Source organism: Perissodus microlepis, chromosome 9, assembly GCF_051167445.1.
Source record: "Perissodus microlepis isolate ML-2025 ecotype Zambia chromosome 9, ASM5116744v1, whole genome shotgun sequence".
Taxonomy (NCBI): Eukaryota; Metazoa; Chordata; class Actinopteri; order Cichliformes; family Cichlidae; genus Perissodus; species Perissodus microlepis.
The window spans coordinates 25,402,203-25,428,684 of record NC_140469.1 but is presented as its reverse complement, the minus strand read 5'-3'; the positions used below and the strand labels follow the sequence as shown (position 1 = coordinate 25,428,684).

General features: G+C 38.1%; 1 protein-coding gene across 1 annotated transcript; it reads left to right on the top strand.

Annotated features, from left to right (window-relative positions):
- The first annotated feature begins 278 nt into the window (after positions 1-278).
- Positions 279-26,482, top strand: LOC146380589 (cadherin-10-like). The gene is made up of 12 exons (XM_084939785.1): positions 279-619; positions 6,206-6,547; positions 12,696-12,990; positions 14,903-15,022; positions 16,166-16,333; positions 16,481-16,662; positions 17,283-17,536; positions 18,518-18,654; positions 18,758-18,879; positions 20,008-20,116; positions 20,803-21,054; positions 24,501-26,482. The coding sequence occupies exons 2-12, from the start codon at positions 6,338-6,340 to the stop codon at positions 24,989-24,991; spliced, it is 2,340 nt and encodes a 779-aa protein (XP_084795911.1). The 5' UTR covers positions 279-619; positions 6,206-6,337; the 3' UTR covers positions 24,992-26,482.

Sequence of the window (26,482 nt, the reverse complement as noted above, 5' to 3'; positions counted from 1 at the left end):
CTCACTGGGATGTAAGGGCAGTATTTTCTCCCCCCCTCCCCTCCCCCCATGCTTTTTTGTCTCGTTTTTCTCTCTCCCTTTTTCTTTATCGCTAACTTGTGAATGGCAACCAATCAGGGGAAGAGTCGCCTCAGCTTCAGCCTCGGTGACATCCACCGCCAGAAGTGATGCACGGCTAGAGAAAGAGAGAGGAGGGGATAGAGGGAGAGAGAGAGGGAGAGAGAGAGGAGGGGAGGGGGAGGAAAGAAGGGAAGGGAGGGAGAGAAAGAGAAAGAGAGACACAGACAGAGCAAGAAGAGATGATAGAAAGAAAGTGTAGAGGAGGAAAGGGGAGAGAAGCCAGAGAGCGGGGAGGAGAAATGGAGCGAGGGAGGGAAGAGAGAAAGAGCAAGGCATAGAGCGAGGGAGGGAAGTAAGCAGGAGACTCTCTCTCTTTTCCACGCACACACACTCACACACACTCCCATACACATTCGCACCAGCTGTGCTGTTGTCAGTCTTGGAATGTAAGCACTGCCGTGAGGAGTCAGAGTCTCCACCGCTAAGCACTGCTAAGGAGTAGGAACACAGTACCGTGCACTCAGTGACACAGATGGATGCTAAGCTGTGAGAATCAAAGGTAAGGGCTTTTTCTGATTAATGTTTAAGGGTATATTTATATTTTGTCTGCTCTCAGACTCCAGGGGATGATCTGCTCCTTGCACTGTGACAAAGCCAGACTAATGCAGCAGTGTGGATATCTCAGGAAAAGAAGTGTTGGAACTTCAAAGAGCTAGAAAACAGCTGAATCAAATTAGCTGTATTTTTATTTATTTTTGTATACCTTAAAATGTTTTATTATTTTTTTAAATGTTCTTGAATGTACAAGGAAGACTTGAAAATCAAGGAAACTTCACATTGTGATATCCAAGTAGATTCCAATTTTTTTGCCTTTTTACAAATGAAACTTAAGGATCAATTAGGGTGCTTTCTTTAAAAAAAAAAATAATTAAAAAGCTTTAGCTTTTTTAAAATTCATTATATTTTTTGACATTGTAAAATATTCAGCCCATGACACCTGTCACACAGGAGATAATATGTACCTGTAAGATACTATGACTATGTAAAATACTCAGTAGTCTGATATCCAAACTTTGTCACTTATTCTTAGTGTGATGTTCTCCATACTGTGCACCCATGGTTGCCTGCATAGCTTATATGCACGAGTATAGCCTATGCATACACCTAAGTGCACTTCTGCTGTATATATGACTCTATGTGTGTGTGTGGAGATGTATTTGTCTGTCTGCTGAAAGCCAGTGAGTGCGGCTCACACTTGTGATGTGCTGTGGGCAGATTTGATGGAGAGGCACTGTACCATTCATATCTCTAAAAATGCATGAAGGTGTTTATGATGGTGTTCGAGCACCGCAACAAGAGCAGCCAACAGTGTTACAGTGTACGTATATGTGCATTTCCTCCACAGCACAAACTTAATCCAACCCTGACTCTCTTTTTCAGCCTTTCTAGCAGCAACAGCAGCAGCCTACTCCCTCTGTGTGCTGCCTCACACGCAGACGGCTTCACAGTCACCAAAGTGATATATGAGGGTTTAGTTGTGTGCGCCAGGATGCCCGTGTAACACCATTATTGTTTAGTGCAAATTAGCCACTAACACGGTCCCTGAATTATTGTCAGATATGGAGCGACCTTTCAGCATTAGAATGAAAAGAGGTGGAAATCCATTCTCCCACAGAGGCGAAGAGGCTCTCATGAGCATTTGCAAAGCTGGCTTTAAAGAATCAGACATGAATACATATTTGAAAAACACTACATATGTTCAAATAGAGAAGCAAGAGTGGGAAGTGAGTGCATTTTCACAACAAAATGGGAACTGTAATAAGCTCGCTTTGCGCCTGAATTAAATTCTAGCATTTGTAATTTCTTTCCGGTCTCTGTCTAAAACTACTTGGTCAGACTTTCATTCCTACCTAGTTACACTCTCCTAGATGCATCTCAGCATAAACATTTTTTCCTCTTTTAATCTCTTTTTGTTACCTTTTCATTGTCAACACACCCTTTTCAAGAATAACGCCCCTGCATCCACAACCCCCTTAGAGTAGCTTTTCAACACAGAAGTGTGCACTGTATCACAAAATTGCTTTGAGGATTTCAAAACATGAGTAAAGCTTGCTGAGGTTTGCCAAAGACTGCAGCCGTCAGAGGCCGACTTGGGAAGGTCTAGGGCTCCACCAAGTGGAAGTTTGCGCAGGTGCAGCAGCTTGGTGCATCAACGCCCCTCATGCTAGATTTATACTCTGTCCGTGCTGCTCTGTCAATACCGGCAAGCAATCACTGGAGCCACTCAAACTGCCAATCACATAACACTAGTTTCTAGCACCAACCTCGCATATAAGGTTAGCATTTGTCACCGCAAAAAATACAGCATTTGCTTGATATAAATCATGCCCTTGGACAAACAGTGTAAGTACAAAAGATCACCAAGACTAATCATGACACCAATTCGATGACCTTGCCGCCTTCCTGTGCCCTCTCTCCATCTTAGTCTTCTCTTTTTCCAATTACTCCACCTCTGCCTGTGTTTATTCACGGCACTTTTAAAATATATTCACGCGCAGAATTCCTTGATTGTGCAACATAAGACTAGAATTTAGATGGGGTCTAAAGGTCTGTGGTTTCAAAGTGGGTCAATATTTGTGTAGGAGGTAGGAGGTTTTGTGTAGCTGAGTCTTTATTATGTTGTCCTACCCTTATGTAACAATGCATCTATTCATGGATAATGTAAATGTATTGTGTTACTTTGGGGGACTATTTTCATTTGATAAATCAATGTCATCCAAAATGAATTTTTGGTTAAGTAGGGCGGTTTCCAACTCCTTTTTGTGTCTTATATCTTCACTAAACAGCTAAATCCCTTATATACTTATTAAAACATGGCAAGTCTATTCACTGCAGACATTTGCAGTAAATAGTAACCACAGTCATATTCAAGTGCCAAAGTTTGCAGCAATATTCTCCCATGTACGGAGGATTATCAGTTTATTATGCAGAGAACTCTTAAAGAGGTTTACTAGCCAGACCTCTGCTGCATATTGCATCTATAATTATTGTCTCACTAGCGTCAGAGAATAAAAGTGCACGGTTAGCGTGCTCGGTTTGGGCTTCATGGGCAAGCCTGCATGTTCAATTTCGGGGGCATAAAATTTTACACAGACTAATGTGCAAGCCTGCGCTTTTCTAGGAAGCATATCCTGATGAACAGTTAGTTTATATCTGATCAAAGATATTCTTATTCAGCAAAACAAGAATGTATAATTTGCAGATTACAGAAACGGAGCAGAGCAGAGCAACTGCCAGACTGTGTCTTAGCCAAGATTAAGAATAACAACCCTAGACAACACTTAAAAGTAATTCTGTCCCTTCACATCTGTGTGCCTTAATGCCAAGCCATATAAGCTGCCTACAAGTTAATCTAATCATAAACAACTTTTTCTTAATAAACTCCACGATTTAATAGGTTGAATAAGCTGAGATAATTTAGTTTGCGTATATAGGATCTGGCGTACATTCAGCATGCTCACTCATCCTTTAATGGAGTGTTTGGAAGAATTCTGAAAAGAAACACTGGCCTAATGCTTAATAGGCACACCACATCAAAGATTAATATCCAGAATGCTATTAAAACTCAAGGACAGGCTGGGATGATAATTAGAAAATGCAATCACAAGCATCAGACTAGATTAATTGCAAGGCGGCGTTTCCTGATTTCGGCAATGCACGTGTCACACTAATGTCACATTATGAGCAAGAAACTAACATAAAAAATGTAGCACATCAGCAATTTACAACGATTTCTACATTTCATCTCCGTTACTGCGGCAATACTTGGACAAAATTAAAGTCTCTGTACTTTCAGAACGCTGGATTTCATTCATATGTGCAGCCTGTTGTTCAACATCTTTATAGTTTCTTAAAAGCTTTGGGTCAGTCCTACCATGTCAATGAAATTTGTGTTAGAGTTATTACATAGTTTTAATAGCTTTCTCCTCTACCTCATCCATATATCGTATACATTAAAAAAAAACTTTGATCAGTTATTGAAGAATTACTGTTGACGTAACAGATTTAATTCATTTAAACTCCCCGAGTCACTGAGAATAAATAAAATGTTTCAAATTAAGATCTATCAGCTACATGTTTTGATTTTCTATTCACAGTACTGCGTGTACTTAAATTTGCCATTTCGCTATCATCATTAGAAACATAATACTAATTTGTTCCCTGACATTAATAGATCCTTTGTTCATGTGACTTGCTTCACAGTCCTTTTTTAAATTCTCTGAACAAAAGCAGAGACATCGACTCGCATGGGCTTTTAAACAGCGTTCCCTGAGGTACACAGCGAGTGCTTGCTGGGGTAACTCTCGTACCTTAACCTTTATAAAGGGACCCTGCTAAATGGGTTCTTTTAGGAAGAGAGGTAAGATTTATTAGGATTAACTTACAAAAGACCATCAATTATGCATGGACACCCAAATTACCTATCAGGACCAGTCAGTGGGGACACAGCCTTTAGTGAAGTATTGGAAGAAGACTGCCAATAACACAAAATACCTTTTCACAGGCACAAAGCCTGACAGACACCTGGGGATAATTTTGGTGGTTTGGGAAATTCTGTGTATGTCTATATGGATTTTCTCCTTTTGGAGTGCATCAAAACATCTTCAGGGAATAAAAATCTATGAAATTAGCCATCAGTAAAGGATGCAAAAATTAAGTAGAGCTAAAAATTGAGAGGAAGTGGGTAAGGAGGGTGAACTGGATGGAAGAGATGAAAAAGACAGACTTCCCTTTAGCAAGACGATCCATTTATACATATGTTAGTGGAAGTCTGTTCTGTAGCTGTAAAATGTAAGTGAACAACTGTGAAGCAGAACATTAAAAAAAAATCTACAGAGGATGTTGGGGTAATATATTTTGCTCATGTCAGAAGCATACTTCTCCCAGAGGTGCCTGTATTAAGCTGTTTAAACATGCTCACCGTCTTTGAAGCATCTCATCAGTGTTTGCATATCATCAGTAATGCTAGTTATAATTAGTAAAGTGCACCACAGTCCTTTAAGATGCAGGGTGTGGAAGAGATATGTCTGATTGTGAATTCTACCATATTTACTAAACTTAAATTATCTGCATCTAAAAAAAAAATACAAATTTGCTCCGGCTGATTACAGGAAGATGATTTCAATAGGATGCCAGTGTTGGTAATAAAGGATGTTGAGTAGCCCATTGAAAAATTAATAGGACCTAGCAAAGTTTCCCTGCAGGCTAATCATTGCTGGCTTAGTGTGTTTCCACTGTAGTGAAAAAGTGACTGAAGTCAAGACGACCACTGCTTGACCACTCATACATCACTGGTGTTGTAGTCCCACCATTAAAGTTTATGTAGTTTTCTAAAGTACAAGCCGCTTTGTTTGTTTGTTTGTTTGCTTTTCTGACCATCACGATTGAATGACATATTTCTAAATGCTTCTGGTCTCTGGGAAATGTTGCTGCGATGGAGACTTAAGAGTAAAAATGTAGTACATGAATAACTGCTTCCAAGAAAAAAAAAAAGGAATGTCATTAAACCCTATCACATAATGAATATGTCCAAGTCAAAGATCATTTTGATACAAAACAAGAAGCATGATTCATTAAACTGAATTTGATCTTGACATCCACTCCATTGGTTATGCACTTAGATTACCGAAGTCATCTGGTGATACATTTATTATGTTTATTGTCTTGAAATTCTTTATACTTCATGCCTTTCATTTATCATTTACTTAGAAGTTTGTCAAATCAGTTCCACCACATTAGCTTCATCTCTATTTTTATCATTAGATAAGTTCACTTTTACTAGAAAAACATATACACTCTTTTATGATGACACTATATTAATTTATTCTTAAGCTTACGGCTCTTAGACAAGCCTCAACATTAAATCATGGCTTTGAAGCTTTTAAGGTGATTGAATAACTAGTGCAGCTCTTGGCCTTGTATAGCAAAATCTGAAGGAAATCTGAAGGAAAAGCCACTGTACACAGAGTACAAAGCTGCTGTTTTCACAAGTGCACATGCTATTTGAGTGTTTTAATTGTATACTGTCAAAGCGATAGATAGGTGTCATGGTCTTTTTCTTGAATACAGTTTCCTCTTTTCACAGGGATCTAAAGGAGATCAAAGAAAGGAATACAATGTCTGTTCTGATGACACCACCTTCCAGTGCTGATCCTCTCAGAAGCTTATCACCATAATTCGGAAGTCATTCAGGACATTTCCCAGCTGATTGGATACCATGATAACCAATCAAGTTCTGCTGCTCCTCATGCTCTCTATCCTCTGGCCCACTATTGCCCTTCCTTTTGCGCCTGGGAATATTGGGAATCTGTTTGGGATGCCAGAGAGTGATGGTAAGATTCTTCAGCGGTCCAAACGTGGATGGATGTGGAATCAATTCTTTCTGCTCGAGGAATATACAGGAAACGACCATCAATATGTCGGCAAGGTAAAACGTCCAAACACATTGTAGACTAATTATAGGAGTTTTAGCTTGTCAAAGTAGTGTTTGATGTAATTGGCTGAAGATGAATGGGCTGCCAGAAATCTGGCTGTTACAGGCACAGTTACTGGAGCTATCAGACAGAAACAAGTGTACACAACCTCACTTTTTCCATGGTTTTCTTGATTACCCTGTGCAGTGTAAACATACTATTACAGCTAAAATAAAAGTACAGATTTTTTTTTTATGTGGCGGACAGCATTAATATAACAATAACATCCCATTTTAACATTAATACCAAAAACAACCATTTCTGGCTTTATAATAATTTTTGTGAGATCCTAATGAGACAAAAAGTCAAAGCATATAGAAGCTGAAACAGCCTGTGGACCAGCCTTTTTCAACAATATGACCATTTCTACCTTCAAATTTGAGGAGGTAGGAATGGTTATATTGTTGAAATAGGCATGGATGTACAAGGACACAGTGATGGGTGATACATAATACAAGAAAAACAGAAATAAAAATAAATAGACAGTGGCACCTACTGGAGTCAAACTATGGCATTTGTACATGCGTTCACCATGAACCTAAGGAGCACTTAAAAACTCGTATATAAGTTTATGCAGCTTGTGAAATCACCAGCACATAGAACAAGTGCAAATTTAATATCAATATCAGGTCAAGACCATAGCAAATCCAAGCCAAACAAAAACATGAGACTCGGCTCCTGCAAGACATGCACTCTCCTAAGAATCGGCCCAAAAAGTTTTGGGACAACGCTACTCTTCTCCACCCACCTACTTCAGACAGTTCTTTGTCAGCTCACCCGTGCTAGCACCATAAAGACAGGTGTGATGGGGAGCGTTGCAGTTATCAACTCAAGGGAGGGAAATGAGGTGACTGTCGACAGCCAATTTTCTAAGAGGAAGCTGGCTTTCATCACACACCTCATTCTCTGGAGTAAACAAGTGTCTTGTGCAAGGTTGAGTACGGGGGATATGACAACTTCTTTTGCTGAAACCATCATTCTGATGTGGTGAAGAGAAAGGAACAGTAAAAATAAAAAAAGAAGAGAGGGAGGAAGAAGAAAACATATCAATCAAGAAGGCCACTGAAATTCACCTTGTTGTATTATGTGATGAAGCAGCAGAGGAAATGCTAACTATAAATGGGGCCATCCAGTGATATGTCGGCGACTGGTGTGATGTGGCTTTTTCTCGACTCTTTGATGCTTTCTGGCACCCAACTTCTGTGGCATGACAGCAATCACATTCACCGGTTCCGCACTCCTCCTGTGTCCAATATCATTCACTATTAAACTGTCAGAAAAACATGAGCCTATAATAAATTACTGGAGGGGGAAAATAGGGCAAACACACGCTGCCATTCTGCTTTACAGAGGAAGCTGATACAAATCACTAATTCCATCAGTTTAACCACAGGGAAAAAAACTGTGATGGTAACAGAGACTGGTAAACAGACAAAGAATAAGTTAAGATGAAGGCACATAGCCTGAACCAAGTTTAAGGAGATTTTAAGAGTGAACAAGTTAAAAGATCAATCAATTAGTTGTCTATGACTAAATTAATCAGTGCCCTACTTTCAACCCTACTTTAATCACTAATTTTTCTCATTTATTGAGCAAACATACCAAGCATCCTCTGGGCCCAAGTCAGTACAAGAAAGCAGGACCAATGCCAAAGATTATATAGAAAGATATACAAAAGACTGATACGGAAAACTGAGAGAGTAACTGACTGTTCAAAAGATGGACAGGAAAGAAAAACCCAAGAACGGCAAATAAAATAAGAAAAAAATATGAGAGATCGAAATAACTTAAGACCCTCTGACTGTCACAAGAAACTGAATGAAAAACAAACAAGATCACATGGAAGCTAAATAACAGAAACAATGCCAAAGATGGAAAGGTCTATATGAAAGATACTCTTAATATACGACTGTAACCAGAGACTGACAATAAAAACTGAAAGGAAAACTGTAAGACTATACAAAAAATGGCCCAAAAGATTGACCTATATAAAAGATTTAATATAGGACAAAAAACTGATATGAAAAAACGGAAAGACTATATGAAATACAATACAAAAGACTGACAAGTAAAACTGATGGTGATAGCCTGATAAAATAAAAAAGAATGATAAGAATGAATGACGAACAAAAAAAAGAGCAATATCAAAAAAAGAAAAATAATGAAAGATTTAGCTTTAACACAAGACTGTAAAACAAAATATGAAAAATCACAAAAGATGAGGAGAAAGAAAGAATGAAAGAAAGAATTAGATATATAGATTATAACCTTACAAGACTAATACAAAAAAATGTGAGACCTTAAGAAAGAGACAGACAAAGACAGATAAACAGAAAAACAAAGATCAATCAAAAAAAGCCAGATCAATGTTAAAGGTAGAAGTAAAAAAAAGACAAAAAAGGACAGACAGACAGACAGGTATGAAGGGAAGAAAGAAAATGTAAAAAGCACTTCAGTACTCAGCACAAAGCCACCAAAGCCTCGATGGTCTTTCACATAAAGATCACTTAATGGCCTTTGTAGCGCACTGTAGCAGAACTTGTTTATTTCACATTCAATCAAAGCTCTCCAATCAGCCCACACACACTCACTAACTCTCACTTGAGGTTGATTTCTTGGTGATGGCAATCAAATGTGATGTAAAGAACAGTCTCACACTCGTATGCCTCACTTCTCAACTGAAAAGGAAGCAGTGCACGGCTGCAAATGCAGTATAATAAATGCAGATGATATTGCTTATCAGGACTTCAAAAGACGCACAGCTTTGAGGCTTACATAATGAATAGTGCAGTCAGATACCTCACAGGATGATGGAGACAAATAACTTCATTATTAAAGTCGTATTTTCAGCCAGATTCGGCAGCAGTTGTCAAATTGCTAAAAAGCAGGGTGTATTTTATGTATTATTTTATTTATATATTCTATGTAGCGCGAGTGTGTAGAATCCAAGTGTAAATCCACCAAATCTCATTTTAACTGACTTTCATGGGGGCATTAATGAGTGTGAGCACTCACTGTCTGCAGCTGTGGTGCCCTACTTCTTAAGCAGGGCTGTGAAGTGTGAACGCTTGCAATGCTGAGCAATACAAGCGCAAACTTTGGATTGTGCAGCATATGAGTGGTGTGTCTGAAGTGAACTAAATCCTATTAAATGCTCGGTACACTGCATTGTTTTTGTGCCTTGTAGACAAAATGTGCTGCCTAAATTAAAACTTTCAAGGTAGCTCACTTTGTGGTGTTAATATTTTGACAATAAGTATCCTTGGCTTTTTGCAAGGCCTTGCTTAACACTCCTCTGCATGAATTTTGCCGAACCTGTGTGCGTTACAAAAAACACAAAGCGTAACAGCGATAGTGTAAGCTGTACCTCTAACCAACATATTGCACATTATAGTACATGGCTCTAATAGTAAAGAATTCCTGCCTATGTCTTAAGAGACGGGGGGAGAGGAGGACGAGTGATTATTCTGTAACCGTTCTACACTCTATTTTGCTATCTCCTCTTTGCAGCACCAAGCAATGCTTACCAGAGACCTGACAAGAATTGCCAATGATTTTGCTGCTTTACTGACAATTCCTCAGTGTTTGTGCAAGGCGATTTAACTCATCAAGGCTCTCTTCTGTGCTTCTGTTGTAAGGCCTTGAAAACGCTGTGTTTGTGCTGCAAGGCCTTTAAAGGAGAGCCACTAAATCTCTGCAAATATAGTGTGGCAGTGCAAACATTAGATTTTGTAAGGACTTGTGAAAAACACTTTGTGCCACACTTTCTCGAGAGTGTCAATGGAAGTTTTTCTTTTTTTTTATAGCTGTACTAGATTTACGCTACATGTTAGATACAAAGTCTAACACACTTGAACTGTGTGCTTCAAGAAAAAAAACACCCCTCATGCCTCTCTCAAAAAAAAAAAAAAGAAAAAAAAAATATATATGATTAAAGTGCATTACAGTACTGAGTGCAGTTTCTATAGGACATCCCAAAAGAAATAAAATCCTAAAATCCCATGTTCCTGGCTCATTGCCTTGCTGACAACAGGAGAACAGAAACACTATTATTTTTAGATGCTGTGGTATCTTTTCCTAACATTGCTTACTTGTGCAGAATCCCTCCTTATTTGCAGTTCCACTAAGTCAGAAATCTATATGGCCATGGGGAGAAAATGTTTCTTTTACCCATGACTATGAAGGGAACGTTATGTCGACATCCAATAATTGGCACAAGTGTACAGGGAAAGGGCTTGGGTGGGGGGTGGGGGTTCAATTTAGACTAAGGGAAATATGTAAAATACAGGGCTCTGCAAAGACTGTAAAATTCCTATTATCTTTGAGACAGCTTGGCTGCACAGGTTTAGGCTCCTTTGATGGCTCATTGTTTGTTGTTTTTGCTTCTCAGCTTTCTTTTAACTGGATTAACAAACAAGCCTGAAAAATATGGTAATAATCAGATTTTAAAAAATGTGAGAATATCATGAAAAGATGAAAAAAAAATGCAATTGCTGTGGTGTGACATGGTTTGAAATTGCGCTGGCCTAATTATCACAGTGTTAGCACACAAGAGTATGCGAGAAGTCACAGTTTTGAATATCAGTAATGAAATATGTTCTTCTTATGTTGCACAGGATTCCAGTGATGCATAGTGAGCTAACCCTCCTATAACCTATATGCCAATATATGAAAAATTATTTTTAACGATAAGGTGACTGTGGAAATATAGATTTTTTTTTGAAGAGTGCAATTGCGCATAGCCCAGATATGAAGCCTATTTGAATGCAAAAATTCACACAAACAGTCTCCTGGCTGCTAAAATTACACTGTCATTCATAGTCAATAGCAGTAGCAGCTTTCACATCCATAACACATCTTAAATCCTTGGTTCACTGGCCTACGGCTCACATTCACCAACAATGAACAGACTGTCTCAGAACGCAAATATATGTGAAAATTCAAGCTGACTGATATTTCTCTTTAATAGCCTTTGGATAATAGAGTTCATCTGCTTGAAAATATTTCCCCACACAGTGCCAAATGCTGTGTCTATTGTTCATCTGAACTTGACAGCATCTTGTTTTCACATGCATCCTTATTTATTTATTTTTTAATTCTACCTGAGAATAGCTACCTCTCTGGTAATACATTTCTGATTTCCATCCGGAGTTGTACTGTTGACATTATTCTTCCAACTGCAGGAAAAAATAATTAGTTTCTTCACAGCATGCAGATATTAATATTAATAAGTTACTGACGTACATTCTGTGTCCCTAACTACTTGTCATTTAAAATGTGAACCCATGAGATAGTGCTCTAAATATATCTGCTGACAGATCCAGTACAGTAATGAGCTTGAATCAAGTGTCTGTCACAGTATGCCACCATTACTCGTCTGTGACACTTAGGAGATGCTTCAAGGTGATGGATAGGTCAGAGGTGACTAATTTTAGCAATTGTTGCTGTGGGTCAGGTTCTCATCATTTTTCAAAGGCACAATCTAGAAGAAAAATCCACGACTAATTTGATTTGGAGTAATGGAGTGCATCACACTTGATGCTCTGGGTGCAAAGGCACCATTTTCAAAGACTGAACCAGATTCCTTGGTGGGTTTACACAATTATTTCACAAAGGAACAAAAGTCAAAATTGGCAAAAGAGGTAAAACTGGCCAACTTGAGAAAGACGAGGGCATTACAAAAAAAATCATTTCCCTCCTACCAGTAGTGCATGCAGTTGGTTTTTTTTCTTGTTTAAAGTTAAAGAAAATCTAATTAGGGAGAAATGTAGAAGCAAAGTTCTCTAGATCATTTCCAAAGGCTTGAAAAACTAACAACAGCAACTACGTTTGATGTTAGCAATTGAGAAGCACTGTTGTTATTGTATGGAGAAGTGTTCAAAAGTAATAGAATTAAATTTTAAATAGCTTTGTACTTTATAGCCACTGGTTACACAAAATCAATGCGTCTTACTGAAAGCTGAAGCTTTCTTGTCAGCCTGAAGTCCATGACGGAAGAGTGTGCAATTCCTCCAATTACACACCCATACAACATAACACAGTTTGTACAGGTCTGTCTTAAGATTCGTTTCAATTTTTAATATGGATCTCTCTGATTTTCAGCTGCACTCCAACATGGACAAGGGCGATGGCAACGTGAAGTACATCCTGACTGGAGACGGGGCAGGCACCTTGTTCCTGATTGATGAGAAGTCTGGGGATATTCACGCCACAAAGAGGCTGGACAGAGAAGAAAAAGCCATGTACACGCTGAACGCAAAGGTTCTGGACAGAAACACCAATGCCGAGCTGGAGCCTGACACTGAATTTAATATCAAAATTCATGACATCAATGACAATGCCCCAAAGTTTGCAAAGGAAATCTACTTTGCCAGTGTGCCTGAAATGTCTGAAGTGGGTAAGTTATAGTTCGTTTAATTTTAACACTGATTAATCGACAAAATTAAATCAATAACTGTTAATTGGCTGGATAGCTACAATATAAAACTGGCCATTTGTGCTCTGAAAAATCGCATCCCCATTGGACTAAACAATTAACTAAAGATCATATTTAGCTTCTGAATCTATAAGGAAAACCATTAGTCCACATTTATTTATCTGAGAATTGATGCCATTATAATGTTAATAGAATATGGCAAAACAATTTTCAGGCAATGCAGAAAAAGCAAGCCACTATTCATCAGTCAGCTGGTTTGGTTTAATGTGACGCTGTGTTCACTTCTTTCACAGTTATTTGCTGTTTTGCGATTGTTATTCGCACGGTCAGGCTCATTGGGCATTCATAACAAGTAATGCCATTTGCCATTTTTAATAGGCGGTAGAAATATTAAAAGTTTAGATTGTCACAGTCTTTCCAATTAAGGATTTGCTTCATTGCACTCCACTTCATTCCATTCAAGTAATATAAATAAGCCAGTTGGCATGAATATAAACAAAGCTTACGAAAGTAATGCATGCAACTTGAAATCAATCCTCAATTATGCAACCACAAATTAATACACGGGAACAATCAAGGGTAAATCAAAACCCAATTGCCTATATGACAAAAAATTATCTTCCATTTGGAATTCATAATGCATTTTTCTTAGACGTCCTAGCTTCAAAGCCTGGCAAAGGATGGCTCAGTATTACTGCTACCCACCACTAATAAACTTCCTTATATGTTCAGTCTGAACACACTGGTTAGCCAAGTCACCCAGCTATAAAAAAAACCCAGCAGCCTCCTTTTATACTATCAGTGCTGGGACTAAGTGGGACAGATGTTCGAGGGTTCATTAGTATGCACGGAGACCGTTAGACCCAAACAGGACACGGCAGAGGTCTCCTGAATGCCAAGGACAGTATTCGCAATGTAGCACTACTGAAACGCTTGGGTGGATTTTACAGGACTTAATATGGAAGTGATTTCAGTGACAGCATATCTGAGAGGAACTGAATTCTTTCGAAGCTTAAGTATGGATTCATTTGAACTTTTTTTAGACACATCTTTAGAGTCCCCAGTGTATGTGTCCTGGTGGTAATTAGTAATTGCAAACACTCTTTCAGTCGCATAAAAAATACATAAATAAAAATGATTTAGTTGAGTGGTAATTGTACCTAGACGAGCATAAAAGCATGTCAGTTGTACCTTTATCTCTCCACACTTTGGGCTGTTAACAGAAAGGGGGGGAAACCTTTTCCATTTTTCGGGGATCATTATTATTATTATAGTTTCAGCTTTTCACAAAATATTTTATGACAGTAATTGGTGTGCAAAATGGCTACGGGCTGGCGTGTCATTAGTCAAAACTGCATGGCATGAATTGAAAAACTAAATGTGCATGTTATTACTACATCTTTTCATACCACGTTTGATTTATGAGACAGAGAGAGTATTCTTTCCTTAAGGCTTGACAAACCATCATTTTTTAGTCTCACTGATATTTAAATTAGACCCATTACCTGGGTTTAATCAAAGTAATAATTTTGACTGTGGATCCAGATGAGATCTAATCACAGTCTGAAAGTGTAGGTTATCAATTTTGATTCACTGTTTAGTCACTCGCCTATCTCGGCACGCTTGCTTTTTTGGAGAAAATTGATTTTGTTCAGAGGCCCGGTCGTCGAATAAATACGAACAATATCAGGGCACTGATGGCGTTAATAATGGTCACTTTGAGCAACTGGCTTTCTGGAAATGAGTGTCAGATTTGCAGAAAACTTTCTCTATACTAAATTTCAAAAGTTGACTCAGTTACTTGATCATGTCTTGTTTTAATAAGCGCAGTAACAGAATCAATTAAAATTGACTTTCGATGTTTGTTTTGCAGGTACATCTGTTGTCACTGTAACTGCCACTGATGCTGATGATCAAACATATGGGAACAGTGCCAAGCTTGTGTATAGCATTCTACAGGGACAGCCCTACTTCTCCGTGGATTCTGAAAATGGCAAGCCAAACGCAGCAGGATCTCTTAGAAGCAGCTTCTAATGTGTTGCAATGTGTGTGAGAATTAAATAGGAAGGAAGGGGATTCATCTGACTCTCAGGGTTATTAATCCAAATAAGTGCAAGATTGATTTCTTCCACTAATTTCAGCTGAAATTTCCAATTGTGTTTGTGTTTGGCTAAAAAAGTGTTCATGTTCAAGTTTTCTGTCAGGAAAGTAAGAGTTTAATATTTACAAGAACACTGTGGTACTTGTAGCCATGTAATCTTTCATCTTGCATATATCATGGAAGAAACCAAACATTTTGTCTGTGAGTCATAAAATATTAATAAGACAAAACCTTTCAAATCCATTAGTCCCATTATTTACGTACAGCATTTCTAAAATTGGATATAAGTAATGCCTGACATTTTGGGAAGTGGGCTGATAGGCTGTCGTACCAAACAGAGCTAGATGGGGCGATCAATGTCAATTTCATCTCTAAGCATTCACTCAATGTCAGATGGAAACAGAGATTGATGCAACCAAGCCCTGTTAAAGCAACAAACAACTGCACACTGTCTTATTTACAGAGTGATTTTCTTATAATTTAAGAAGAAAATGATTTGAAAAAGTTCGATCACAACAACTGGGCTCTGTATTCACAAAGCAGGTTAAAATTCCCTATTTCCAATTGTAAGCTGACCCTGAAAGGTATTGTTCTCAACAATGTTACAGAGGTTGTCACAGAATTTAGTTCTAGTAATTTAAAAGATTTGAAGGTTAAAAGTAAAACCAAACTAAAATTACATTTATTAAGGACTTTAAACAAAATGCTTATATTCTGTAATCATAAAAAGAAAAGAAAAGACAGAGAAAAGTACTGCATCGTGCATCTGGTATACAAATGTAGCACTTCTGACACTAAAAAACATTGCCAAGAAACATAATCCGGGCAGCAATTAGATTTCCCTTGAAAACTTAATTGGCAAACTAAATCAGAGGCATATAAATGTAATTTTCTAGCAGACATGGTTGCGACAGAGACAGAATTGATAATAATCTCATCGCATTTACAGTAAGAGAGGAAATAATTTCTCAAAATAAAATGTATCTTTAAAACAGCAAAAGCGGTGACTAACTTTTTCTTTTTTCTTATTTCCAGGCACGATAAAGACAGCTCTCCCTGGTATGGACAGAGAAGTCAAGGAAAACTACCAGGTTGTGATCCAGGCTAAAGACATGGCTGGGCAGATGGGAGGGCTTTCAGGAACCACTACAGTCAGCATCACTCTCTCTGATGTAAACGACAGTCCGCCTCGCTTTGCGAATCGTAAGAGGCCTCCCTCTTCTACTTTACTGTTTTGCAAAGCATTTTAAGACAAGAGTTTTGCGCATGAATCTATGTACAATAAAAATGATCATGGATTAATGAAGCAAGCACGCAACCAAAGAGTTTCCCATTTAATGTCATGTTTAGATTCCTTCCGTGTGACTGCTGTCGAGTCCACAGTGATTGGAGCCGCTATTGGGCGAATTAAGGCTGATGATCCAGATGTGGGCCGTAATGCTGAGATGGAGTACACAATAGTTGGCGGCCATGACATTTTTAATATTATCACTGACCAAATCACACAGGAGGGAGTCATCATAATAAAAAAGGTACCTCAATTCTATTTCATCTTCTGTTTCTCTCTATTTCTTATAATATTTTATATGTGTTTTACACAGTCACTGTTCAAGTAGCCAGCTAATGTCATAGCTGTAACATCAGACAAAAAATGTAGTTACATTATTTCACATTTTGTAATTGGTTTGAATATTCCAGATTTGGGAAAAAGTTTGAAATATAGCCCAAAAGTATGGTTTTGATTTTAATTTGACATAAAATATGTAAAATATCTCACATCCAACTAAAATAAAGATTATTTAACTTCAAACGGTAAGTCAGGACAGCATAGTTTCAGATTAGATATTAGTTAGCAGTTTTGATGTAAGAAGAACATGACAGCCTATTTGTGAACTGAAATGTAAAATCACCCTAAGGTAGTAAAATGAATAATATAAAAACTCTTGTGCTAGAAATTCTCTCAAAAGATCCCCAGATCAGTATTCCTTATTTGGATTTGTAACCTAGAATTTGGAATATGATTAAGATAAAGGCAGACAAATGAAAAGCAATCAATTGCACATCAAAATCCTGGAGGCAGATAGTTTTTTTCCCCCTTTCTTTTTAAATGGAAACCTCTACAGCTTGACTTCTGATGTGCTTTCATCTCTAGCCACTGGATTATGAAACTAAGAGGGACTACGAGTTCAGAGTGGAGGTGAAAAATACCTACTTGGATGCAAGGTTCATCCATGGTTTGCAATTCAAAGACTACGCCACGGTCAAGGTAACGGTAGAGGATGTGGACGAGCCCCCAATTTTCACCAGGAACCCTTACATCATCGAGGTGCACGAGGACACGGCTGCTGGCAGCTTCGTTGGTGTGGTATCAGCCAGGGACCCAGATGCTGACAACAAGCCAGTCAAGTATGCTACAGGGCTCAGAAGTGCTGAGGCCTTACACTGTGCCAGACTCTTTGAGTAAAATGCCAAATAGCTTTCCTAGCCTACAACAACAAATTCCCTTTCATCTGGAATTAGGTACTCGCAATTTTGTAAACTTGCAAAACAATCAATGGCTTGTTAAACAAAGATTTCCTAACCAGCCAATTGGGTGTAATGCTTTATTGTAGTAATTTGATTGTTTCAAAACTCATTGTCCCAGCTTTAATTATACCAGAATAAAATCAATGCAAAAACAAGCAACACATGGACGAAATACAAAGTCTCCTCTTATCAGTTTTATAGAGTGAGGATTAAAATGTGCCCACTTAGTTAAATCTAATCCATCAGCCAAGCCATGTGTCAGTGTAGAAGGGGGGGAGAATATTATTCATGGGTCCCTCCTGGTGATTTCCCAGTGGAAGATGGCGGCAGCATTGTGAAGTGAATACAGACTGTTTATTTCCCGGAATTATGTAAGCCCTCTGTGGCACTGCACAAAGTCAAAGTGAAAGAGCCTAATTTGCTGTATCGATTCACACAGCTCAGCGCCGCCGTTCCACACATATGGCGCCTGCCCATCTCTGACACAGAGATATGCTGCTCTTGGCCAATGCCACATGGCGTATTGTGTTGCATATTCCAGTTTCACTTGTGTATGAAAGGTGACTATGACAAATGAGCAGGCTCACAGAAAGATGTATCATCTTTTGACAATGGGGAGCCTGGAAAGCAGTTTCTTTTGCAGGAATTAATGCACTTTGTAAAACACAATTTTAAGTAGATAAGGACGTTAGTGTGTTTTTTCTCACAAAGACAGCCCCGTGCAAGCAGAATGACTTTTAACTGGTCATTTTACAACAACAATAACACTAATCTGTTGTAGAGTTAACATGATTTGGTCTGTTTGGAGATTTGTGAGCACTTCTATCTCACTGGTATGAATAACTACGTTATTTCTTGCAGATACTCCATTGATCGACACACAGATCTGGAGAGGCTGTTCAACATTGATTCTGTAAATGGGACCATCACAACACTGAAAGCACTGGACCGAGAAACATCCAAATGGCACAACATTTCTGTGGTGGCTACAGAAATAAGTAATTGTTGTTTTTGATATCCAATTTATAATAATAATAATAATAATAATAATTTTTCATCTGTGCCGTAAATAACTGAAATTATTTTATGTAATCATTTTAGATAATCCACGTCAGACAACTCGAGTGCCAGTGTTCATCAAGGTGTTGGATGTCAATGACAACGCCCCTGAGTTTGCCATGTCCTACGACACATTTGTCTGTGAGAATGTCAAGGCAGGACAGGTATCAGTGGTTTCCGTCATTATCATGGTTTCATGGGCAAAATAAGGATATATATAAATGGCACTGAAGCACAGGGTCAAATTCGTCAGCTGTATATATTGCATAAGTATTCACACAACAGAAAATACTTAGATGCGACTGTGTTCCCAGACACAATTTTCATGTCAGAATTACATTTAAATCTTTTGAACAGCTGTTAATATAGTAATTTCTGACTATCACAGTGGCACCATGGTGGTTATCAAAGAGATATCTAATTCTGCAATATTGCAATACACACAGGCCACTTCATTAGGGACACGCTGCTTGTATTGGCTTGGGATCCTGTTGGAACCCTGCTTTAGAACTACTTTATTTATTTGGGATAGTTTATTATTCTGCTGGAAGCACCTGACATGGAAATTTAATGCTGTTTACATCAAATTCTGACCCTGGTATCCAAATTTTGCAGCAGAAATCAAGACTCATCAGACCAGGAAACCTTTTTCCAATATTGTAATTGTCTAACTTTAGTTGAGACCATGCAAAATGTAGCCTCAGTTTGCTAATCATATCTGATGGAAGTAGTGCCTGGTATAGTTTTCTGCTACATTCAGAGATGCTCTTCTGCATACCTTCGTTTGGTTTGAGTTACTGTTGCCTTCCTATGAGCTCAAAGCAGTCCGGCCATTCTCCTCTGACCTCTGGTATGAACAAGGTATTTTCTCCCAAAGAACTGCAGCTCACTGGATAGTTTCCATTTTTTAGAAAATACTATGTGAACTCTAGGTTATACAGGAAAATCCCAGTACATCAACAGCTTCTGAAATACTCAGACCAGGCCATGTATCACCAACAACCATGCCATGTGGAAATTCACTTAAATCACCTTTCTTCCGTATTCTGATACTGAACTTCAGTAGGTCGTCTTGACCCTGTCTAAATGTCTAAATTGTTTGAGTTGTTACCATGTGAATGGACCAATTCTCATCCACACTACTTCATAATTCATATTTGTGTTTCATTAAATATCCCAAATCCTGAAACTGACAGATGTCTTAAAAGTTATTCCAGTGTTTTACAATATTAATTGCATATATTCATATGCTTTCTAATGCGTTACCTTAACCTTTTGTTCTGTTTTTACAGTTGATTCAGACAATAAGTGCTGTTGACACAGATGAACCTCTTGTGGGACACAAGTTTGTGTTTAGTATAAGTCCCACCAATCCCAATTTTACCATTGATGACAGGGAAGGTAAAATATTCTTCTCTTTTTTCACCATTTTTACTCTTAGAAATATTCATAAATACATCCTCATTAATAAACAATGATTCAAAATCAAAAGCCTTCTGCGATTACAGGGTTTTTTTCTGATGTTGTAATTTTTGTACTCTTTCTTGAAGAGCTCTAGTTGATTGCCAATTATCTTTCACTGCACAATAAACACAGTGGAAATGCCAACCTTCACAGTCAGATATATTGGACTGCACTGTGTTAAAAACAGATTTGAATTTTCTCTGCCCTACAATAGAAAATATTTGCTTTTCAAGAAAGTGGAAATGCTCATGAAGCTTTTCAAACAAAATATGCAATGGTTGTTCAGTAGCCATGCAGTAACAGGAAACTTTACATGTTTTTTCAGTTTTCTCCATTTAGTCTAAGACTTTAAATAATGGCATGTATACTATAAGATAATGTGACATAACAGACTCATAACAAGGACAAATATTCACAATTTCAACAAACAAACACAACTTCATACTTGGACCAGGTTACTGTGCCTTTGAATGAAGATGTCTATAATTAGCTAATAAGCTGTAATTTGCTCTTTCATAATAAAAGCCTTTATTTACAGAAATTAAAAGAAAGCTATTCTTTCATGTAAGAAACCTACCTAGTCGTAAAATCTCGTCATTGACAAGGTCTGAATGTTTCCACAGATAACACTGCCAATATCCTGACACGGAGGGGAGGTTTCAGCCGCCGTGAGATGAGCATGTACCTCTTGCCTGTAGTGATCTCTGACAACGACTACCCCATTCAGAGCAGCACCAGCACACTGATTGTGCGCGTGTGTGCTTGTGACAGCCGTGGAAACATGCAGTCGTGTAACCCTGAGGTTTTGCCCTTCTCAGATGGTCTCACAACTGGAGCTCTAGTGGCCATACTGCTCTGTGTCATCATCCTTCTCAGTAAGTCCACTCTTGAGTTCAGTTCAGTTTTATTTATATAGCGCCAAATCACAACAGCAGTTGCCTAAAGGTGCCTATGAAATCTGTTTTTTTTGTTTTGTTTCGTTTCTTTTTTTTGGGGGGGGGGGGTTCTCTCTGCTTTTTGTGAGTCTAATAAAAGAAGTAAAAAGTCTTGACCAAAAATAATAAAAATAAATAAATAAATATAATAATAATTTTAAACTAACTTCCCTTTAGGGTAACTAGCCAGGCCTGCTTTATTGTGTTAGTGGCCAGTTTGGTCACTGACAATGGACGGCTCGTTCATGGGATCATGAAAACTTTAACTTCTTATTCTTGTAATGTTTGCTTCTTCATTTAGGCACAACATTATTCAGTGCAAATAATAGCAACTCGGTTCTCATATTCAATTCAAGTCAGTGAAAACAATTATAAATCATTCAAAATAAAAACAGCTGCAGCTCCATCTCTATTACCGTATTTTAACAAGTTGCACAACTCTGTAAAGTAGGGGTGTAACATATCTAGTTACAAATGAGCAAAAATCAAACAGTGGAAAAAAATGTAGAAAACCAGTATATTTTTAAGTATCCACTTGATGGAAAAACACTGAGGGTAAAGGTGTATGTACAATGCAAGACATTATTGTGCTTTAAGTGTAATATAGGGGTGAGATGTGAGCAATAAAAGCAGTAAGGAGACTTTAAAGTGAGATTACTGTGAAGAAAACAATATAATTTTGCCTCATAACTTTTGCACTGTCCACTTCCTGCTGTGACAAAACAAATTTCCCACGTGTGGGACTAATAAAGGTTATCTTATCTTATCTTATAATATTATATTTTAAGCAAATAAGATCCAGGTAAAACCTGCTGGGAGTAAAAGATTTTCTGGTGGAAACCCAGAACACCACAGCATCATCAGGTTAGCTAAAGAACATCTGTTGCCATGGAAGAACTCTTGGTTTATGAGACGTGGCAACAAAGAAACTGGATTTAAGAAACATTGTTACAAGTAAAGCACTTATTGAAATGAACAGAATTCTGGCTGATCCTAGTTTTATTCATTGTTTTTTGGGAGAGGTCTGTGAAGATTTTTTATTCATTTGTTTTTTAAATCGAGGCTTACCTGTCTATGAAGGTCACATCAAACCCATTGGTACACATGTTTAGTTATCTGTCTACTTCCTATCCAACCTCATTACCATTGCTACCATGGTTATGTTGAAAACTTGCTGTTCTTTTGGCATATTAGCAGTTAGCATAACTCCAAAATGCAAAATTATCACCCCAGGCAGGCCTTACACGTGTCATGCTGCAGGCAATTTTGGCTGAAAAAGTCAATAACATGGACCAGAGTGACTTGTTTGCTCAAGTACATGCTGTTAAGTGGCCGCATGGAGTCGAAAAACCGAATCTCTCTTCTATCACAAGGTCTGCCATCATAAACAGGGAATCGATTAAAAGGTTGGACTCCCAAATTATTTTCCTGAAAAGATGCCACTCTATCTAGGGACTCCACTTTGACTGGCAGCAGCTTAGCATCTTAATATGTTAAAACAATGATTAAATCCTGCATTAAAGAATAGCTGATTTAAGTATTTCACAGTCAAACATTACAGATTGTTTTAACAATAACAGAGTGAAGTGCCTCAGTCTACTTCATATGAGCTGGCTGATGACCATAAAAAGCTTGCAAACCATAGTGAAGATGGCTTATACAAAAAAGGTTTAAAATAGAAACCTGCCTTTGTAATACCAGTGACCATGTCCCATGCAAACAAATATGGCCAGTACAAGGATGCCACACATCAGCACTTAAACCAGGTGGTTACAGTTGTCATGGAAACTTAGTTATGTGTTAAACTAGTGTTACTAAATGAGATGAAAATGCTAACACCAAAAATAACCACTGCAATGTTCTCCTTAAGGAGAATTGAGGGTACAAAGTACCTTATTGAGAAAACAAGGAGTTATGCAATTTTAGACATTTGAACAGACTATTAAATTTGGTATGGATAACAAATAGAATCAAGGACCCTGAGAAAATCTTTAAAATATCTTAAATTACATAACTGGTAGCAAAGTGCAATACGGGGTCTTTCTGGATTCCTTTTAAAATGTGAACAATCAAACATAATTACTTTTGTCTCAAAAAGGAGTACAATGGTGCTTCTAGGCACCCTTCATTAAGACATAAAACCACTTAACTAAACAGTCGGTATTTCTCTGGGAGGTAAGGTTGTATGCTCCTTCCTAAGTAATAAAGCATTTCTTTCAGAAGTCCTTGTGATCCGCAGTCAGGGAACAGCAGTAGCAGTTCTACCGAGGAAAATTTTAAAAAACATGTAGGAGTATTTTTTTAAGTGCATGTCCAATAAGTAATGGGTTTCAACCATCACTGAACCTTACCTCCTCTGTCAGCATAATACTTGATAGAAGCACTTAAGGCTTAGGATTCCTTGCAAACTGCTGAGGGCAAAATAAAAGACAAGTACAGATCTGTCCTCATGAATGTGTATGTGTTTACTCCTCTGTCCCTAACTTTTTTCGTGAGATGAATTTGACCCTTTTCCTCCTTCCTTCTGTCAAAATATTGCTTTGGAGTTTGGTGTGTTCCTCGAGTGACTAAATTTCTAATACAAGCCACCAGATTTTCTTCTGTCTGTCTGCTTTAATTCCAAATTTTAAATTCTGTCAGGTGGTGGGCAGACCGCATTGCACAAATTTAGTGTGCTGAAGGTTAAACTCTGCACTCTCCTCTTGAGCAAAATATCATGACATCTGCTCATTATCCAACGCTTTTCGCGCTTGAAGCTCCCTGACAGACTGTCTCATTCACCTCTGCTTGACTCCAAAAGACAGCCACTAAGCTGGAACAGTTCGTCATAGCTGGTCCATATCTTGCTGCATCTCCTTAAAAAATGACGCTGGTCAATCACAAATGTTCCTAAAGTACACTACTCAGCAATATAGCCTGAAGGCATTAAAATTAACGTCCAAGTGGGATGCAAGTAGAAAACTATGCTACCTGTGTTATCTTTTTATCTGATGAATAGCAGGTTAATTTAAAATAATACATTTCTTCCAAAACTGTCACTCACTGAAAACATGCTCACTCTGCAATCTCATATTCTCTTTTACTACTGGGGAGAAAAAAAAGATGAGGATGCATGTTAGAGAATGAAAAAGGGTCTTCTAACCATCGTGCATTTTGTACAGTGAATGTAACATTCAAGGGGGAAAGAAATAAAAAGCTTTTTCACTGAATCTTCAATAATAGGAGGTGAATGCCTGAGGCAGTGTTGAGGATTTGTCACTGGTAGCAAATGTGTTTCCCCTATGTGCCTTTGCTCTCCTGTGCTCTTTAATGCATGACACATGTTCGGAGGCAGACATCTTATGCTGTGCTTTCTCTCTCTGCATTTCCCGCTGATTCTTGTGTAGTGATTGTGGTGCTGTTTGCTGCCCTGAGGAGACAGAGGAAGAAGGAGCCTCTGATCATCTCCAAAGAGGATGTCAGAGACAACGTTGTCAGCTACAACGATGAAGGGGGTGGAGAGGAGGACACTCAGGCCTTTGATATTGGCACGCTGCGCAACCCAGAGGTGATGGATGCTAACAAGCTACGCAGGGACATCATACCCGAAATGCTGTTTCCCTTTCGGAGGACATCACCTATAAAGGATAACACGGATGTCAGGGACTTCATTAATGGGAGGCTTCAGGAGAATGATTCAGATCCAACAGCACCCCCTTATGACTCCCTGGCCACGTATGCTTATGAGGGCACTGGGTCACTGGCAGAATCCCTCAGTTCCCTGGAGTCCGCTGCCACTGAGGGGGACCAGGAATATGATTACCTCAGCAACTGGGGACCACAATTCAAAAAGTTGGCAGAGATGTACATAGGGAAGAGCCCTGGCAGAGAAACTTAGACAAAGATAGTCTCTCTTTTCCAAGTTCATGCTTCTCTGTCTGTTTATCTAGCTATCTGGCTAGCCAGCTATTTGTCTAGTCAGTTAGCTAGCCAGCTAGTTGACTGTCTGTCTGCCTATCAAGCTATCTATCTGTTTGTCTAGTTTGCTAGCTAGCTTGCTAGTTAACTAGTTGTCTATTTGATTCTCATAAATGTGTGTGCAGGCACAAAAATAAACACACACAGACACACACACACACACACACACATACACACTTAAACAAAAATCACTGCTATCCACATGTGGATGCTAAAATTAAAATTAAGACTTGAACTGTGCAGAATTTTCTCTTAATGGAGATACAGTATAAATCTCAAAGTTTTACTGTTTTTGGTCATAATCAGTACAGATGCCTTTGAATTTTAGGATTTTTTGTGAACAATGATGTGGACAATGTGTTTTGTAATTGACATGAGCGATAGTAGTATTGTATACTATCAATGTTTAATGGTACCGGACTGGGTTTGGGTGGGATAGGGATGGAGTCGAATGGCTTTTCGAGCCAGCTCCATTAAATACTGTACATGTACAAAATGTTTTTAACGATGGACATCCTATATACTATTTGCTATATCTGTTTGACAAGCAATGTTCATGTGAATGGTTGGTGCAGTTTATTTGTCAAACTGTGAATTCATTTCATCATATAGGTGTAACATGTAATGGAAAGTGTATGTTGTAGAAAACTGTCATACACTGAATTCATGCTGTTTGAATGCTGAGTCATATTGTTTTATATTTATATTTTTATACTTATTTTCTTAATAAAACAATGTAAAAAAGAAACCACACATTTCCAGTTACGTAATTTCAACTAATGTGGTTCATTAAACTGCTTTTGTGATGAAATACAGAAATAACCAGAGAACTGTAGCTATTCACTGAGTAAAAACATGTTGGATCTGATATTGGCAAACTGTCCAAATTGAACAAATCTGTAAGAGGTACTAAACTGGGCTTGGCAGATATGTGTAAAATAACTGACAGTGTAAGAAGCGGGTAGTTGTGCTATAAATCAACATCCTGATAAATCTGTATTTGGAGAAATATGGAGTATTTAGAAAAGTACACAATTCAGAGACTCACTTCTTCTGACTTTCATTTGAATTTTCACGAAAGTTTGGATTTGAAAATGTATTTGGGTTTTGTTTTTTCCTTTCCCTTGCCAGCAGCAAACTGCGTTTTCCTAGAAACATTACACCAAACTCTATGTAGTTAATTTCACACTCATTTGCATTTTATTTTTAATAGAAGGTAACAGTGGGTGGCTTTGGAGAACCTCCCATCAATGTCTTTCTTATGTTGCTTCATTAGGTTACAGATCTTAACACCTACAATCTCACTGCTGTAGTGCCAGTTATGTAGGTGCCGTCCTACTTTTAAGCACTTTTCAGTATTCCAACCACACCAAGAGGAAGTACTTGCAAATTAAAACAGTTGTCAAATGCC